This window comes from Leucoraja erinacea, unplaced genomic scaffold, assembly GCF_028641065.1.
Source record: "Leucoraja erinacea ecotype New England unplaced genomic scaffold, Leri_hhj_1 Leri_51C, whole genome shotgun sequence".
Classification (NCBI taxonomy): Eukaryota; Metazoa; Chordata; class Chondrichthyes; order Rajiformes; family Rajidae; genus Leucoraja; species Leucoraja erinaceus.
The window spans coordinates 681,420-699,480 of NW_026576421.1; the positions used below are offsets into that span (position 1 = coordinate 681,420).

Here is an 18,061-nt window from a genome sequence, read left to right on the forward strand (position 1 = left end):
ATATATATATATATATATACACATATATATATATATATATATATATATATATATATACATACATATATATATATATATATCCTCCTCCCTCCTCTCCTCCTCTCTCCCCCCCCCCCTCCACCACTCTCTCTCCTCCTCCCCCCCCTCTCTCTCTCTCCCCCCCCCCCCACACCACTCTCCTCCTCCCCCCCCCCACACTCTCTCCTCCTCCCCCCCCTCCTTCCCCCCCACCCCACACTCTCCTCCTCCCCCCCCCCCCCCCACACTCTCTCTCCTCCTCCCCCACCCCCCAATATATATATATATATATATATATATATATATATATATATACAAAAATATACTCTTAAGCAAAATATTTTGTTTTGGCTGTAAGCTCTCCCCCCCCCCATCCCCATCTTGTTTCAGCCGGAAACGCGACCGGTCAACCAAACTTTGCCGTGTGGGCGGGGCGTGGGTGACGCAACTGTGAAGGGCGGGGGGCGGGCTCTGGGCGGCGGCCAATGGGGGGTCGGCGGGGCGGGGAGTGGCGGGGCGGCCGGCCAATGGGAGGGGGGAAGAGGGCAGCATGTTGGGCTGCGCCGGATGGGGGGGAGGGGGTATAAAAGGCGGGGCGAGCGGCGGCGCGGTCCTCTCTCGGCTGCGGAAGGTCCACGGACGGCGCGGTTATGTCGGATTTTGAGATTAAGCAAAAGTCGGAAGACGGCGCGGATTACAGGTAGGGGGAGGAAAATTAACGAAAAGAAGACTAAACACTCGGGGCGGTGAAGAGGGGGAGAGAAAAAAAAACCCGGGGCCATTTAACGTCGTGAAGAAAAGGGGAGGGAAACATGTCGGGCGACAAAATGGCGCTAGTGAAGCCGCTCCCTCCCTCTCCTCCGAGATGCGAGGAAAACATTTTTATTCACACACAGAGTGTTGAATCTGTGGAACTCTACGCCACAGAAGGTAGTTGAGGCCACACAGTTCATTGGCTATATTTAAGAGGGAGTTAGATGTGGCTAATGGGATCAGCGGGGTATGGAGAGAAGGCAGGGTAAGGGATACTGAGTTGGATGATCATATTGAATGGTGAACGGTGCCGAATGGCCTCTACTACTCCTGCACCTATTTTCTACGTTTCCCCGGGTGGGGGGTTCGTTACCGGGTGGCCCTACCTTAGCCTTGCCGTCGAGGGGGAGGGGGAGGGAGACGGAGACACAGACGGCTCCACTCCCCCCCTTCGTCGTCGCCGACTGACTGACTGACCGTTGGGGCTCGCGGACGGCAGTTGGCCGTTGGGGCTTTGAATTCGGGGCGCGCGGGGAGTTGGGTCACGTGGTGTGAGGGGGGGTCCGCATGCCGTCACGTGGGTTGGGGGGGGAGTTGGTGCGGGTTCGGGTTCGGTCACGTGGGGGGGGGGGGAGACAGTGAGGAGGGGGTCTCGGGGTGTGATGCCGTCACGTGGGTTTGGGGGGGGTGAGAGTGTGCGGGGTGGTCACGTGTGGGGGGGAAGAGAGAGTGGTGCCGCGGGTGGTCACATGGGAGGGGGAGGTGATCATGAGTGTTTGTGTGTGCGGGGGTTCGATCACGCGGTGAGGGGGTCTCGGGGTTTGATACCGTCACGTGGGGGGGGGGGGGATAGTGAGGTGCGGGCGAGGCGCACAAAATGGCGGCGGTGTGTGTGTGCGTGCGTGTTGGTGGGGAGGGGGAGCGGGTTTGTGCGTTGAGGAGGGACGGCGTCGCTTGTGGTTTTTCTTTTTGCGTTGCCCCGTTTCGATCCATGTGGCGGGAAAGGAAGAGGGGAAGGGGGGTGAGAAGCTCGGCGAGGGGGGGGGGGGGGGTCGTCCGCCGCTTCTCCAATGGCGGTGGAGCCGCGCTGTCGCAGCGTCTCTCTCTCTCTCTCACACTCACCCGTCACGTGCTAGGGGGGGGGGCGGGACCCGGCACGCGCACGCGCGACTCTCCTCTTCCTCCTCCCCCCCCCCCCCCCCTTGCGCAACCCGTGTCCGCATGGGTTGGCGACTGCGCGTGCGCGCCCGACCGAGTGTGGGTGGGGGGGGAAGGGTGAATGCGGAAGCGGCGGAGACAGGAACTGCAGGGGCTGGGAGACACGTGGTGGTGGAGTTGGAGGTGGCTTTTATGGGGGGGCGGAGAGAGAGAAGGGGGGTGGCTTCTTCAGTCTGATGAGGAAATGGGGGAGAAAGATGGTGTGGAGATCTGTGTGCTGAAGCAAAGCAAGAATTCCATTGTCCTATACAGGGACACATGACAATAAACTCACTTGGACTTGAACTAGAGAGGGGGGAGGTGATAAATTCTGGAAGTTGGGGAGGCAAGGGACAGCGGGTGGCATGTGTTGGAAATGAGGTGGGGGGGGGGGGAGGAGTGCTGGAGCGACTCAGCTGGCCAGGCAGCATCTGTGATGAGGAACAGGCAGAGGGGAATGTTTGGGGGGGGATAGATGTGGGGAAAGGACAAATCCTGCTAGGTGGGAGCAAGGAAATGCAGGTGCCAGATTACCAGAGATGGCCAAATGTTGGAGTCACTCAGTGGGTCAGGGAGAGGGAATGTGCAGAGAATATAGGGGTCAGGGCCCTTCTCAAGACTGATGGGGTAGGGAGGAGAAAGGTAGAAAGATGCGGAGGCAGGAAAAGTGGGAACAGGGGACTGCAGGTGCTAGTTTGCAAAGGACAACATTGCGTTGAAGTAGCTCAGCGTGTCAGACAGCATCTCAGGAGAACTAACGGGACCCGAAACGTGGATGCAGGTTCAGGGAGGGATTGGGCCGAGTACGTGACAAAGGCTGGAGGTGAAAGGGCAAACGGATGTCAGAAAGGAAGTGAACTGAAACATAAAGCCAGAGGGAAGAATATGGGTGGAAGGGGAGAGAGGTCAGAATAGTGTTCAAGAAGGAACTGCAGATGCTGTAAAATCGAAGGTACATAAAAATGCTGGAGAAACTCTGCGGGTGCAGCAGCATCTATGGAGCAAAGGAAATAGTCTGAAGAAGGGTTTTGCCCGAAACGTTACCTATTTCCTTCGCTCCATAGATGCTGCTGCATCCGCTGAGTTTCTCCAGCATTTTTGAAGTCGGAATAGTGTTCACCAGGGTGAAGAGTGGGAAGAGGCAGTCACCTAATATTGGAGCATTCAGTCTTTGTACAGTGGTGGTGGAGGGTGTCTCATCAGTGACAGGAGCAGAGATGATTTTTCTAGGTTATGAGTTAATTGAATGTTAGAGAAAACTCGATGGGCCGAATGGCCTAATTCTACTCCTATAACTTGTGAATTGGGAGGGAGGGGTGGGCGGCATTAATTTGCCTGTCTCTGATCCTAATCGTCCTTATCTTTGCAAACCTTGTGGACTCTTCCACTTCTGCCTCTAGTCAGCTTGGGCACGTGGGTGTTGATGTGCAGGTCACAGTGTCATAATCAGCGTTGCCTTCAGCCAACATCGCCCGTTCCTTCTCTCCTGAGATGCTGCCTCACCCGCTGAGTAACTCCAGCATTTTGAGTCCACTTATTAACCAGCATCTGCAGTTCTTTCTTGCCCAGTGACATGGTGCCTGGCTTCCATTGTTTGGGATAAATCACTTCCTCTGTCGGAATGCATGCAGCCTGCTATTACTCATGACTGACGCACACCGTTCACTCCACCCTCCTGGCAAAAATGAGTCATGCCAGACCAATCCTTCCCCTTATTTAACCAGTGGTGTGCAGAGCTTTACTGCGGTTCCAATGGCCTTCGGCACCTGACTGACATGTTTGTTTCTTTTGGTTTCAGATCCAACGAACATGGCTCCCCTGATGGGATGGAACCTGAAGGTGTCATTGAGGTGAGAATGTTGGGGCTCAGCAACATCACATCACGGGGGGGGGGGGGGGGGGGGTGGGGAGCGGAGGGGGTCCTCTGGATATTCCAGTGCGGATTGTTCTATTTGTCTAATTGCCCCCCACCCCCCAAGTGTTTGGCTGGTGGAACCAGGACGAAGTTGATGAGACGTCATAAACTCTGCGGATGCAGGAGGGAGTTGGTTTAGTTTCGTGGTAACAGGATCCCTGTACACCAGCACTATCCCACACAAAACTACAGGACAAATCACAATGTGTAAGAAGGAACTGCAGGTGCTGGTTTAAACCGAGGCCCTTCAGACAACATTACAATAGGTGCAGGAGTAGGCCATTCGGCCCTTCAAGCCAGCTCCGCCATTCAATGTGATCATGGCTGATCCTCCCCAATCTGTACCCTGTTCCTGCCTTCTTCCCATATCCCTTGACTCTGCTTTTTTTTTTTAAAGAGTCCTATCTAGCTCTCTCTTGAAAGCATCCAGAGAACCCGCCTCCACCGCCCTCTGAGGCAGAGAATTCCACAGACTCACCACTCTGAAAAAGTGTTTCCTCGTGTCCGTTCTAAATGGCTTACCCCTTATTATATTTTACCGAAGCCAATTGACCTACAAACCTGTACTTCTTTGGATTACATAGAAACATAGAAAATAGGTGCAGGAGTAGGCCATTCGATATGATCATGGCTGATCATCCAACTCAGTATCCCACCCCTGCCTTCTCTCCATACCCCCAGATCCCTTTAGCCACAAGGGCCACATCTAACCCTCTTAAATATAGCCAATGAACTGGCCTCAACTACCTTCTGTGGCAGAGAATTGTGCCTCGAATTGATGGGAATGTGGAATTAACATAGGACTAGGTTCAGTGGGTGGTTGGTGGGCTGAGGGGCCTGTTTGTGTGCCATACCTTTCTAAGCTCCTGTAAGCATTGGATTTGGTGCAATGTCGACATCTTGTTGGTCTTATTGACTGGATGGCGCACAAGCGAATGCTTTTTTGCTCTGCCTCTGGCAATTATAAACCGAAACAAACGGAGTCAGTTGTGATGCATGAGTGTCGACACACAATTTGACATCAGTATGAGATGGGTAGGTTAATCCTGGGCTTGCTTTGTGATCTGTATTCTGTAAATGCTGCAGCGAAAAGACAGAGTGGTTCTCTTGGGAGCTGCTGCTTTTCAGAAGTGACTTCAAACCAAGACGCATGGCTGTAAAAGATGGTTTGGAAGCAGGGGATGAACAGTACAGCACGGAAACAGGCCCATTGGCCCGCAAGGTCTGCCTAGCATGATGCCATGATCAACTCCATTAGCCTATGTGAGAAAGAACTGCGGATGCTGGATAAAATCGAAGGTGGACACAAAATGCTGGAGAAACTCGGCGGAACTGTCATCTGAAACGTCACCCATTCTCTCCTGATCCGAAACGTCACCCATTCCTTCTCTCCATAGATGCTGCTGCCTCCTCACCTGCTGAGTTTCTCCAGCATTTTGTGTCTACCCTCCATGTACCTATCTCCGCCATTGTATCTGCCTCCGCCACCTCCCCAGGCAGCGCGTTCCAGTCTGTCACCGCCCTCTAAAAAAGGAATTTGTCCCACGCATCTCTTCGACCCCTGTTCCAGAGAAAACTATCTACAAGCCTCCAATCCCAGTACACCCTCTACTCCCAGTCAGTTGTCTTCCTTTTCTCCAGACATGCTGCCTGACCCGCTACGTTACTCCAGCACTTTGTGTCTCTTCAGCGTTCTGGGAAACAACATTTGCAGCCTCAACATCCTTCATGTAATTAGGCGACCAGCCCAGAGTCCTATGAAGCTGCATCAAGGCTTCCTGGCACTTATAGCAATGAAGGCAAGCCTAAAGGATGCCGCCATTACCGTCGGCTTGCGCTGTGTCCTGTGACTCCAAGATCCTTCTACACATCAATGCTGTTAACTGTATGAAGGTAGATAGGATTGTATGAAGTTTGTGTTGTCTGGCCTAACAAGGAATGTTTTACATTTGTAGAGTAACTGGACCGAGATTGTTGATAACTTTGATGACATGAATCTACGTGAAAACCTCCTTCGTGGAATCTACGCCTATGGGTTTGAGAAGCCATCTGCTATCCAGCAACGCGCCATTCTTCCCTGCATCAGGGGTAGGCATTTGACGGTGTATTGCAATAGTGGAGCGGGGGGGGAGGGGGTTGGGCTGACATTGGCCCCCTGCGTCGCGGGAGCTCGGAGCCTGCATTCTATCCCCTGTCTTGGGCAAGGAGTTACCTTAAAACTGAAATGGTAACATTTCTTAATCAGACTTGGGGTATAACAATCAGCCCTCGTTCATCTCAGCGTGTTCCTTCAGTGAATGCCTGCTGATTCATGCTGTGGCCACAAGATGTTGTTCCTATGTTTGTGTGTGAGCTGGCCGGGTCTGGGCATCACGCGTCTAACTCTCTCTTGCTGCTCTCCCCTCCAGAGTACGATGTCATTGCCCAGGCTCAGTCTGGGACAGGCAAGACGGCCACGTTTGCCATCTCCATCTTGCAGCAGTTGGACGTGGAGCTGAAGGAGACGCAGGCACTGGTCCTGGCCCCCACCCGCGAGCTAGCTCTGCAGGTAGGTCGCCCCTTCTGTTTGTTATAGAAAATAGGTGCAGGAGTAGGCCAAGATGCTGGAGTAACTCAGCGGGACCGGCAGTGTCTCTGGAGAGAAGGAATGGGTATGTTTCTGGATCGGGGTCCCGAGTCAGTCCAAAGTTGCCCAGAGATGCTGCTGCCTTCTCTCCATACCCCCTGTTCCCTTTAGCCATAAGGGCCACATCTAACTCCCTCTTAAATATAGCCAATGAACTGTGGCCTCAACTACTTTCTGTGGCAGAGAATTCCACAGATTCACCACTCTCTGTGTGAAAAAAAAGTCTTATCTTGGTCCTAAAAGACTTCCCCCTTATCCGTAAACTGTGACCCCTAGTTCTGTACTTCCCCAACATCGGGAACAATCTTCCTGCATCTAGCCTGTCCAACCCCTTAAGAACTTTGTAGCTTTCTATAAGATCCCCCCCTCAATCTTCTAAATTCTAGCGAGTGCAAGCGCCGAGTCTATCCAGTCTTTCTTCATATGAAAGTCCTGCCATCCCAGGAATCAGTCCTGTGAACCTTCTCTGTACTCCCTCTATGGCAAGAATGTCGTTCCTCGGATTAGGAGACCAGTTCTCTCCATCAATGGGGCTGCTATTGAACATAGAATGGTACAGCACAGGATCAGGCCCATAGATGCCTCGCCCACTGAGTTTCTCCAGCATTTTTGTCAGCAGACATTAAATGTACCATTGCCGCATTAGGTTGCGTTGTTTGCTTCGTGCTGTGGATGGAGCGAGCGGCTTGTCCTGCGTTCAGACTGGATCCCCGGCTAACCTCGCTCCTGTTCTCGCTTTGTAGATTCAGAAGGTGATCGTGGCTTTGGGAGACTACATGGGTGGAACCTGCTCCTCCTGTATCGGTGGCACCAGCATCAAGAACGACATGCAGAAGTTCCAGCTGGAGGCCCCCCACATTGTTGTCGGGACCCCAGGCCGAGTGTTTGATATGATGAACCGTCAGCTTCTTTGTAAGTAGCCCAACGCTGGGGTCTTTCTGCCAGGCTCTTGAGGAGCAGGTGTATGTGTGGTAGCCTTATTTAGTGGGTGGCTCAGAATCTAGTGTGATTTTGGTTGATTCATAGTCATACGACATCGAAACAGGCCATTCGGCCCAGCTTGCCCCATCTACACTAGTCCCACCTGCCGATGTTTGGCCCATATCTCCGATCCATCTGAAGAAGGTCCTCGACCCGAACCGTCAGCAATTCCTTCTCTCCAGAGATGCTGTCTGTCCCGCTGAGTTACTCCAGCATTTTGTGTCGTGTCTCCTATCCTGTCCAAATGTTGTGATACTACCTGTTCCAACTACCTCTTCTGGCAGCTCGCACCTGGCCAAAGCATACACAACAGAAGCAGGTGCTTCGGCCCATCATTCACCTGTTCTTTGATTTTTTAATCAATGACTTGACTTGCTATGCTGCTGCAAGTGCAGTTCAATGTTCCATTGTCGGTATACACGACAATTAAACCCTGTTTAGATTGAAGATACGGCAGGGAAAAGGCCCTTCAAGACCGGGTTCATGCCGGTTCACACCAGCTATACGTTATCCCTCTCTCTCACCCACTTCCTGCACCTTAAGGGCTATTTAAAACGCAGGTGTCAGAGGCCAGAGTAGTGTGTGCAGCTTCCATACTGATGCACACAATACGATAAAGCTTTATTCATCCCCGGAGGGAGATTGGACTGCCAATAGTAGCAACACACAAGAAGATACACAGAAACTTAAAATTAAATTAAAAGCGAGAGAAACAAAAAGAAAAAGACATGCAACTGTTGAGCAGCTGCCGTGTGCACGGCGCCTTAACCGGAACGAACAAACGCAGGTAGTGGGTTCTAAAACTAGTGCCCACGCCCACACCAGGTCCCCCTTTGATCTCACACAGGGTCCCCATTGTCTTCTCCCCCTCCCGCTCATCGACCCCTGATCGCGAGGCCCCATTGATGTTTAGGTTGGATCTTTCTAAATGGATGTCGTCATGTATAGATGAAGCCTAGCAGCACAGTGTTGGTGAACTGACGGGTTTTGTTTTGCATTCCAGCCACGCGGTACATCAAGATGTTTGTTTTGGATGAAGCGGATGAAATGCTGAGTCGGGGATTCAAGGACCAGATCTATGAGATATTCCAGAAGCTGAACACTTCCATTCAGGTATTGCCACGGTGTGGGGCAGTCTCACTATCTCATGGTGCCGATGTTTCTTTAGTCTGTAGCCAAATGTGTTTTCTGATCGTATTGTCCCTTGCAAGTGTCCTGCTGAAGTTGGGTTCCTTGGATAAACTCTGATGTTCCCATCAGTGACAGCAGGATTTGTCGGGACATAGATGAATCGCCGCCCGTTGAAATGGCAGAAGCGGACCTCTTTCTTAATGTCCGGTGCTTCGACCGGTCGATGTGGCGGCACACTGTGAGCGAGCAGGCTCGATGGGCCGAATGGCCTGGTTCTGCCGCAGTGCCTCTGACTGACGCCCCTTCTCTCTCTGTTCCCCCCCGACAGGTGGTGCTGCTGTCGGCCACCATGCCGTCAGACGTCCTGGAGGTGACGAAGAAGTTCATGCGAGAACCAATCCGTATCCTGGTGAAGAAGGAGGAGCTGACGCTGGAGGGAATCCGGCAGTTCTACATCAACGTGGAGCGAGAGGTGAGGGGCCGGGTGGGGGTCACCGTATCCAGGGAGCTCTCTGTTTCTGTCTCAGCTTTCAGTGCTGCATTCGGTCTCAGCCTCTGGTAGAATGACGGCCTGCACTCCACTATGGACGACTGCCCCCTTAGTTCTCCATAACTATGTTGCAGACACATTCCATTCCTTTACTTTAATGGCACGTCAATCGAGATTAAACTTAAATAGATAGATAAAGTGCTGGAGTAACTAGACGGGTTTTGGGGGGAGGGAGGGAGGGGAATTAGGTGACGTTTCTGGTCGGAGCCAATCTTCAGTGGTAAGATTTTAAGTTTGCGGTATTAGACAATAGGTGCAGGAGTAGAGGCCATTTGGCCCTTCAAGCCAGCACCGCCATTCATGGCTGATCATCCCTAATCAGTACCCCGTTCCTGCCTTCTCCCCATATCCACTGACTCCGCTATCTTTAAGAGCCCTATCTAGCTCTCTCTTGAAAGTATCCAGAGAACCTGCGTCCACAGACTCACAACTCTCTGTGAGTAAAAGTGTTTCCTTGTCTCCGTTCTAAATAGCTTACCCCTTATAACTGCGCCCCCTGGTTCTGGACTCAACATTGGGAACATGTTCCTTGCCTCTAGCGTGCGCTCTTAAAGATAGCGAAGTCATGTGGATATAAGGAGAAGGCAGGAAACGGGGTACTGATTGGGGATGATCAGCCATGATCACATTGAATGGCAGTGCTGGGTTGAAGGGCCAAATGACCTACTCCCGCGCCTATTGTCTGTAAGACAGTAGGTTTAGTTTATGAAGATGGGTCCTGACCCAAAACATCTCCTATACCCGATGCTGCCTGGCCCTGAGTTGCTCCAGCACTTTGCCTATGTTCCGTGTAACCCAGCATGTGCAGTTCCTTGCTAGATGTTTAATGGTCATTAGATTGTGTGGGCTCTGGGGTGTTGATGTTTGATCTTTTGATCTTTGCCTCTAGGAGTGGAAACTGGACACGTTGTGCGATCTGTACGAGACTCTGACCATCACTCAGGCTGTGATCTTCATCAACACCAGGAGAAAGGTGGATTGGCTGACTGAGAAGATGCTGGCCAGAGACTTCACCGTTTCTGCATTGGTAAGGAAGGGACGCCGAGCCGAGCCGGGCTTTAACCTGTCGAGCTCCAGCTGCCGTTTTGCTGCCGGTCTTCACGTGTCAGCCAGTTGACGGCTGTGTGTGTGTCTTCCTTTACTTACAGCACGGAGACATGGAGCAGAAGGAGAGGGATCTGATTATGCGGGAGTTCCGTTCCGGATCCAGCCGTGTTCTCATTACCACTGACTTGCTGGTGAGTGAGTGACAAGTCTCAATACAATTGTAGAGTCGTACAGGCCCTTCCACCCAACCTGTTCATGCAAACCAAGATTTCCTTTTTCTTTTTTAATTTAGATTATTTTTATTAGAAGCAATTGTACAAGAATAAAACATTCGGCATGTAAAATTATACGATTATTCTACAGCTTCAATTTTAACCCTGAAAAATAAGAGAAAAGAATGATAGAGAGAGAAAAAGTGAAAGGTGAAAAGATAGCACCCCCAGACGACCAAAGTAGTGGGGTCAAAGAGTGAATGAAGATGTAAGAGAGGAGAAGGGGGAAAAAGAGGAGATATACCTACCTCTCGTCCCAACCCATAGTTGTGCTGCACCATACTATCCTTGTAGGAATCCGCAGACCAAGATTCCCCCGACTGCCTGTGTTTTGCCCGTATCCCTCTAAACCTGTCCTAACCGTGTAACATTGACTTCTCTAATCTCCCAGCTCTCCCTCAGCCCACTGTCTCTGCCTCTTACTTTCTACTTTCCGCCACCCCCCCCCACCCTCCTATTAAATCTTTTCCCTCTCGTGTGCTCTGGTGCATGATGATTCCCATGCACTGAATAAAAGGTTGTGCGTGCTCCTTATCAGCTCCTCGTGATGTTATGCCCCACGATGAGGTCGCCCCTCAGCCTCCTGTGCCTCAGACTGGTAAAGTCCTGACGCTACTGCTGTGCAGGCGGCTGCAGCAAAATGCCCCCCCCAGGGAGATCCACCCCGATCAAGAATGTCTGACGTCTCTGCCTCTTGTGTTTCAGGCCCGCGGGATTGATGTGCAGCAGGTCTCCCTGGTCATCAACTACGATCTGCCTTCCAACCGCGAGAACTATATTCACAGGTGAGTTGTTTAAGAAAGAACTGCAGGTGCTGGGGAAAAAAATCCTGGGTGGGCAAAAAATGCTGGAGAAACCCAGCGGGTGAAGCAGCATCTATGGAGCGAAGGAAATAGGTGACGTTTCGGGTCCAGACCCTTCAAACTGATGAAGGAATAGGTGACGTTTCTGGTCCAGACCCTTCAAACTGATGAAGGAATAGGTGACGTTTTGGGTCGAGTCCCGTACAAAAATGCTAGAGAAACTCAGTGGGTGAGGCAGCATCTACAGAGCGAAGGAATAGGTGACGTTTCGGGTCCATATTCCTTCGCTCCATAGATGCTGCCTGACCCGCTGAGTTTCTCCAGCATTTCGGTTCACCTTCAAGCTCCATAGATGCTGCTGCACCCGCTGAGTTTCTCTGGCATTTTTGTCTGCCTTTGGTTTTTCCAGTATCTGCAGTTCTTTCTTAAAGATAGTCTGAGGGTCTCCAATGAGGTAGATGGGAGGTCAGGACCGCTCTCTAGTTGGTGAGAGGCCCTGACTCTGCCTCCTTCCCCAGCTGAACTCTTCCCCTGGCTCCTACTCACCGACTCTCTCTTTCTCTCTCTCTCCACCCTCGCTCCTCCCATAGAATCGGTCGCGGCGGGCGTTTTGGGCGCAAGGGCGTGGCCATCAACCTGCTTACAGAGGAGGACCGGAGGACCCTGCGTGATATCGAGTCGTTCTACAACACTACAGTGGATGAGATGCCAATGAACGTGGCTGACCTGATCTAAAGTTGGTTGTTGAGAAGCTGTTGTGAATCCTGCAATCCCAGATTCTCTTTAAAACTTTTCACCTGGATGCTCAGAACTGATCATTGTGTCCAACACGGTTGGTGGTCAGCTTGCTTTTGGAGGCATTCCTTGTTGTTCCTCCTGGAAAGGTTCAGACTGGTAAAAGGGGTGGGGTAAAAGACAAAATACGTATGGGGTCATTAAAAAATCTGGGTAAGTACCTTTACAGGCCCAGTCTTATCTTAGATGTAGTAGTGTTAGATATTCTTCATCATGTAACCATGTACTTGCGGGCACGGAAGTATCACTGCTGTTTGAAGTCGGCCAACTTCGTGAAGCCAGCTTACTTCAGGATAATGTTTGAAGGATTTGAAGTGCAGTGTGGGATAGCATTCTGGGTGTGTATGCTAATCACGGACACAGACAGTGTACAAATCTTGCATTCTGTATAGTATTTATTAAATGGCGTTCAATAAATTTGTATTTGTTTATGTGCGTTGTTCTGGAAATCTTCGATGGTCTCGATCACCCACCCCCCCTCCCTTGTGCTGTCTGTACAGGACAAGGGGGGATTTTTTAGTGTAACGGGCCCTATTCGCCAATGCTTTCTCCCCCCCCCCCCACCCCATTCCCGGATTTCCATACGGGAATGGAGTTACAGTTGCTTGTGCGCAGAGCACCAGCATTGCCTGTTGCCGGAGCCGTAAGCCTTGTGGACGCCAAATCGCATAGTGTGTTTCAGGCCAGCCTGTGGCCGTCTCTCCCGCCCAGCCCTCTAGTTTAAATTGGTCTTTTGTGCACTGCAGCAGCGCTGTTGAGCTCGGTCGGCTTGTGTGTGGCTGCAGAATAGTCTCCCCATGTCTTCTGTGGATGTTGCACTTTATAAATCCATGTACTATCGAACATTAAACTTGGTAAACACCCACCTCTGCTGTTTGCTTGCGTTATTTCCCCATCAAGGCTCTGCTCGGTGTGTGACATGTCTCCGTGTACGGCAAGGGGTGATCAGCGTTGCCTCCTGAACGGGCCTTGCAGGTTTTGCTTTTCTTCCTGTGTAAAAGGAACTGCAGATGCTGGTTTAAACCAAAGATGGGCACAGAAATGCTGGAGTAACTCAGCGGGCCGGGAAGAAGGATATCCACCCGAAACGTCTCCAGGGATGCTGCCGGTCCCGCTGAGTTACTCCAGCATTCTGTGTCTTATCTTTGCTATATTCATAATCGTATGGGACACAGCGGTAGAGTTGCTGCCTCACAGCGCCAGAGACCCAGGTTCGATCCTGACTCCGGATGCTGTCTATACGGAGTTGGCACGTTTTCTCTGGTTTGAAGGATAATTGGCTTGGTGTGATTGTAAACTGTTCCTGGTGTGAGTGACTGGATCGCTGGTCGGTGTGGACTCTGGGCCGAAGGGCCTGTTTCTTTGGTGCTGGGGGCTCAGCTTGTGATCGATCTCCAGTGGGGAGAGTCACAAACAAGGGCGTAGCTATAAAGCACAAGGAACGTGAGTGTAGGCACGTCTGAAGGGCGGATCTCTGGAATTCCTGCCATCTGAGGCTGGCGGAGTAGAGAGAAGATGGGCGTATATTTGAAAGAACTGATTGGAAGGTTCTGGGAGCAAACTTAAGACCCAAAACTTGCTTGACTTTTTGTGCTATTGGGTGACCGGCCCGGCTTGAGGTCCCTGAGATATTGCTACGCACCCAAGAGTTTGGACACTAAGGGTGGCGCAGCGGTAGAGTTGCTGCCTTAACAGCGCCATAGACCCAGGTTTCATCCCGACTGTACGGGGTTTGTACGTTCTCCCAGTGGTCGAGTCTCAGTCCTCCCCATAAAATGTTTGCATGACTTCTGAAATCGAAGGTACACAAAAATGCTGGTGAAACTCAGCGGGTGCAGCAGCATCTATGGTGCGAAGGAAATAGGCAATGTTTTGGGACGAAACCCAAAGGAAATAGGCAACGTTTCGGGTCGAAACCCAAAGGAAATAGGCAACGTTTCGGGTCGAAACCCAAAGGGTTTCGGCCCGAAACGTTGCCTATTTCCTTCGCTCCATAGATGCTGCTGCACCCGCTGAGTTTCACCAGCATTTTCGATTTTCCAGCATCTGCAGTTCCTTCCTTGAACACAAGACTGCTCAGTTTGAGATGAGGTAGGTGCGTTGATGTACAGATGTGATCTACATTCCCTCCCGGAGGGTCCTGTTACTTGGGAGATAGTTCTGAAGAAGGGTCTCTGTCTCAGGGGCCGGTTCTCTGGATGCTTTCAAGAGAGAGCTAGATCGGGCTCTTAAAGATGGGGGATATGTGGAGAAGGCAGGAACGGGGTACTGATGGGGGATGATCACATTGAATGGTGGCGGTGCTGGCTCGAAGGACCGAATGGCCTACTCCTGCCCCTATTGTCTAATACCCATTGTCTGAACAGCTGAAATCCATCGCAAACAACTTGCCCACCACATTTCATCTCCCCCCCCCCCCCCCCATCAAAATCCCCCCTCCTTTTCTCCTTCACATACTACCTGACCCGCTGAGTTACTCCAGTGCTTTTTTTTCCCCCTGTCTCCCAGTGGGTTAGTTTAGAGATACAGCGTGGAAACAGGCCCTTCGGCCCAACGAGTCCCTGCAACCAGTGGTCACCCCGTTATGCTAGCACTATCCTGCACGTCTGCGATATTGGGGGGTGTGGGAAGGGATCAAACCCGGGTCTCTGCCGTTGTGAGGCAGCTGTCCACCCCTGTGCTGCCCTTGTTTGGATAAGGCGTTCCACACAAGATGACCTGAGATGTCTTCTTCCAACTTCCCAAGATTTCTACCATTGATGGACTTGCCGTCACCTCTGCTCTTGGCCAGAGTAAGGGCTTAGAAACTCAAACCCCTGGCTTCGACCTTGACAGCCTTCACGTGCAATCTTCAATAAGGTCCCCCTTCCAGGCAGCTTTCGAAGGGACTGTTCTCTTTGTGACTTCCTGATCTGTTTTCTGTCATAAAATGGCTGTAAGCAGTGGGGGGTTTTTTTTGTCGAGACAAAATGGTGCTGCTATGCATGATTAGGGCCAATAAAGCCGGCAAGGCTAGTGTTAGTGACTCATTGCAAGGAACAGTGGTAACACCCACCTACAGCCCACGATCACCAGTTGCATAGAAATAGGTGCAGGAGTGGGCCATTCGGCCCTTTGAACCAGCACCGCCATTCAATATGATCATCCAGAATCCGTACCCTGTTCCTGCTTCCTCCCCACATCCCTCGATTCCGTTAGCCCAAGAGCTCAAGTGAGTTTATTGTCATGTGTCCCTTTGCTTCAGCACACAGAACATAGTAGGCATTGACTACAAAACACATGAATAAATAAACTGATATAACAGATAATAGGTTATTAATGTTCAGAGTTTTGTCAGAGACAGGTTTAATAGCCTGATGGCTGTGGTGAAGTAGCCATTCCTGAACCAGAGCTAAATCTCTCTGCTATCTTATCACACTTGATCATCCATCCTAGGGGCCAATAATTCTATCCTGTTTAAGAAGGAACTGCAGATGCTGGAAAAATCGTAGGTAGACGAAAATGCAGGAGAAACTCAGCGGGTTAGGCAGCGTCTATGGAGCGAAGGAATATGGACCCGAGACGTCGCCGATTTCCTTCCCTCCATAGATGCTGCCTCACCCGCTGAGTTTCTCCAGCATTTTTGTCCACCTTCAATAGTTCTATCCCGCACTGGGGACAATTTACCAAAGCCGATTAGCCTGCACCTACACGCTCAGGTTAAACTCCATCTGCCATTTCTCTGCCCATTTAATTTAGGTTTAGAGATAGGGGGCGGAAGCAGGCCCTTCGGCCCATCGACCAGCAATAGCCCCCGCACACTAGCACTATCCTGCACACACACACACACCCAGGGGCAATTTACAAAAAAAGCCAATTGACCAACAAACGGCACACGTCTTCATAGTGTGGGAGGAAACCGGAGCACGCAGTCACGGGGAGAATGTGCGTATAAACTCTTGCCCAGAGTACGGAAAGCTGAAGGAAAGATTTCATACCTGAGGGGCAACCTTTTTATAAAGGATAGTGGCTCGATGGAATGGGCTGCTGGAGAAGATAATTGAGATGGGTACTATCCTGTTTAAGAAACATTTAGGCAGATACATAGATAAGATGGTTTAGAGGGATATGGACCAAATGCGGGCAGGTGGGGCTAGTTGGCCAGTATGGACCGAATAGGGCCGAAGGACCACTGTACTTTGTACAACAACGGATCCTTATCTGAAGAAGAGGTCTTGACTGAAACGTCACCGATTTTTTTTCTCTCTCCAGACATAGACAATAGGTGCAGGAGTAGAGGCCATTCGGCCCTTCGAGCCTGCACCGCCATTCAATATGATCATGGCTGATCATCCAACTCAGTATCCCGTACCTGCCTTCTCTCCATACCCCCTGATCCCTTTAGCCACAAGGGCCACATCTAACTCCCTCTTAAATATAGCCAATGAACTGTGTGGCCTCAACTACCTTCTGTGGCAGAGAGTTCCACAGATTCACCACTCTCTGTGTGTGAAAAAAAAATGTTTTTCTCATCTCGGTCCTAAAAGATTTCCCCCTTATCCTTAAATTGTGTGTGTGGCCCCTTGTTCTGGACTTCCCCAACATCGAGAACAATCTTCCTGCATCTAGCCTGTCAAACCCCTTAAGAATTTTGTAAGTTTCTATAAGATCCCCCCTCAATCTTGTAAATTCTAGCGAGTACAAGCCGAGTCTATCCAGTCTTTCTTCATATGAAAGTCCTGCCATCCCAGGAATCAGTCTGGTGAACCTTCTCTGTACCAAAGATCCTATAGCAGATGCTATAAGATCTTTGCTCTGTACTCCCTCTATGGCAAGAATTTATTTTCTCAGATTAGGATGCGGGCAGGCGGGGCTAGTCTGCGGGTCAAGCTGCCTGACCCGCTGAGTTACTCCAGCCTTTTTGTGTCTTGTCTCCGATACCCAGCCTGGGTTTCCACACCTCCACTGGGTGGTGCTATCAACACATGAACGGTGGGAAGATAGACACAAAAATGCTGGAGTAACTCAGCGGGTCAGGCAGCATCTGTGGAGAGAAGGAACGGGCGATGTTTCTGTTCGAGACCCTTCTTCGGACGGAGGGTCGGGGGATAGGGAAACGAGAGATATACATGGTGATGTAGAGAGATATATAGAGCAAAAACCAATGAAAAGATATGGAAAAAAGTAATGTTAAAGGAAACTGGCCTTTGTTAGCTGGGTTCAAACACAGGAGGAGAATTAGGCCATTCGGCCCTTCAATTGTATCTGCCTTCTCCCCATCACATAGAAACATAGACAATAGGTGCAGGAGTAGGCCATTCCGCCCTTCGAGCCTGCAACACCATTCGCCATTCAATATGATCATGGCTGATCATCCAACTCAGTATCCCATCCCTGCCTTCTCTCCATACCCCAGATCCCTTTAGCCACAAGGGCCACATCTAACTATAACAAATATAGCCAATGAACTGTGTGGCCTCAACTACCCTCTGTGGCAGAGAATTCCATAAGATCCCCTCTCAATCTTCTAAATTCTAGAGAGTATAAACCAAGTCTATCCAGTCTTTCTTCATAATGACAATTCTGCCATAGAGGGAGTGCAGAGAAGGTTCACCAGACTGATTCCTGGGATGTCAGGACTGTCTTATGAAGAAAGACTGGATAGACTTGGTTTATACTCTCTAGAATTTAGGAGATTGAGAGTGGATCGTTATAGAAACTTACAAAATCTTAAGGGGTTGGGACAGGCTAGATGCAGGAAGATTGCTCGCGATGTTGGGGAAGTCCAGGACAAGGGGTCACAGCTTAAGGATAAGGGGGAAATCCTTTAAAACCGAGATGAGAAGAACTTTTTTCACACAGAGAGTGGTGAAGCTCTGGAACTCTCTGCCACAGAGGGTAGTTGGGGCCAGTTCATTGGCTATATTTTAAGAGGGAGTTATAGTGGTCCCTTGTGGCTAAGGGGATCAGAGGGTCAATGAGAGAGAGCAGGTA

General features: G+C 50.7%; 1 protein-coding gene across 1 annotated transcript; it reads left to right on the plus strand.

The window, feature by feature from the left end:
- The first annotated feature begins 586 nt into the window (after positions 1 to 586).
- LOC129694017 (eukaryotic initiation factor 4A-II-like) lies at positions 587 to 12,953 on the plus strand. The gene is made up of 11 exons (XM_055630742.1): positions 587 to 718; positions 3,767 to 3,818; positions 5,839 to 5,971; positions 6,292 to 6,431; positions 7,253 to 7,421; positions 8,494 to 8,603; positions 8,950 to 9,093; positions 10,061 to 10,198; positions 10,320 to 10,409; positions 11,196 to 11,275; positions 11,884 to 12,953. Exons 1-11 carry the CDS (start codon positions 669 to 671, stop codon positions 12,026 to 12,028), a joined length of 1,251 nt encoding a protein of 416 aa, XP_055486717.1. The 5' UTR covers positions 587 to 668; the 3' UTR covers positions 12,029 to 12,953.
- Positions 12,954 to 18,061: the final 5,108 nt, after the last annotated feature.

Excerpts from the sequence above, each read along its gene's own strand:
- LOC129694017 (XM_055630742.1), top strand. The coding sequence starts at position 669 with ATGTCGGATTTTGAGATTAAGCAAAAGTCGGAAGACGGCGCGGATTAC. Across the intron at positions 5,972-6,291 it reads CATTCTTCCCTGCATCAGGG|AGTACGATGTCATTGCCCAG; the intron begins GTAGGCATTTGA and ends TCTCCCCTCCAG. Across the intron at positions 11,276-11,883 it reads CGCGAGAACTATATTCACAG|AATCGGTCGCGGCGGGCGTT; the intron begins GTGAGTTGTTTA and ends CTCCTCCCATAG.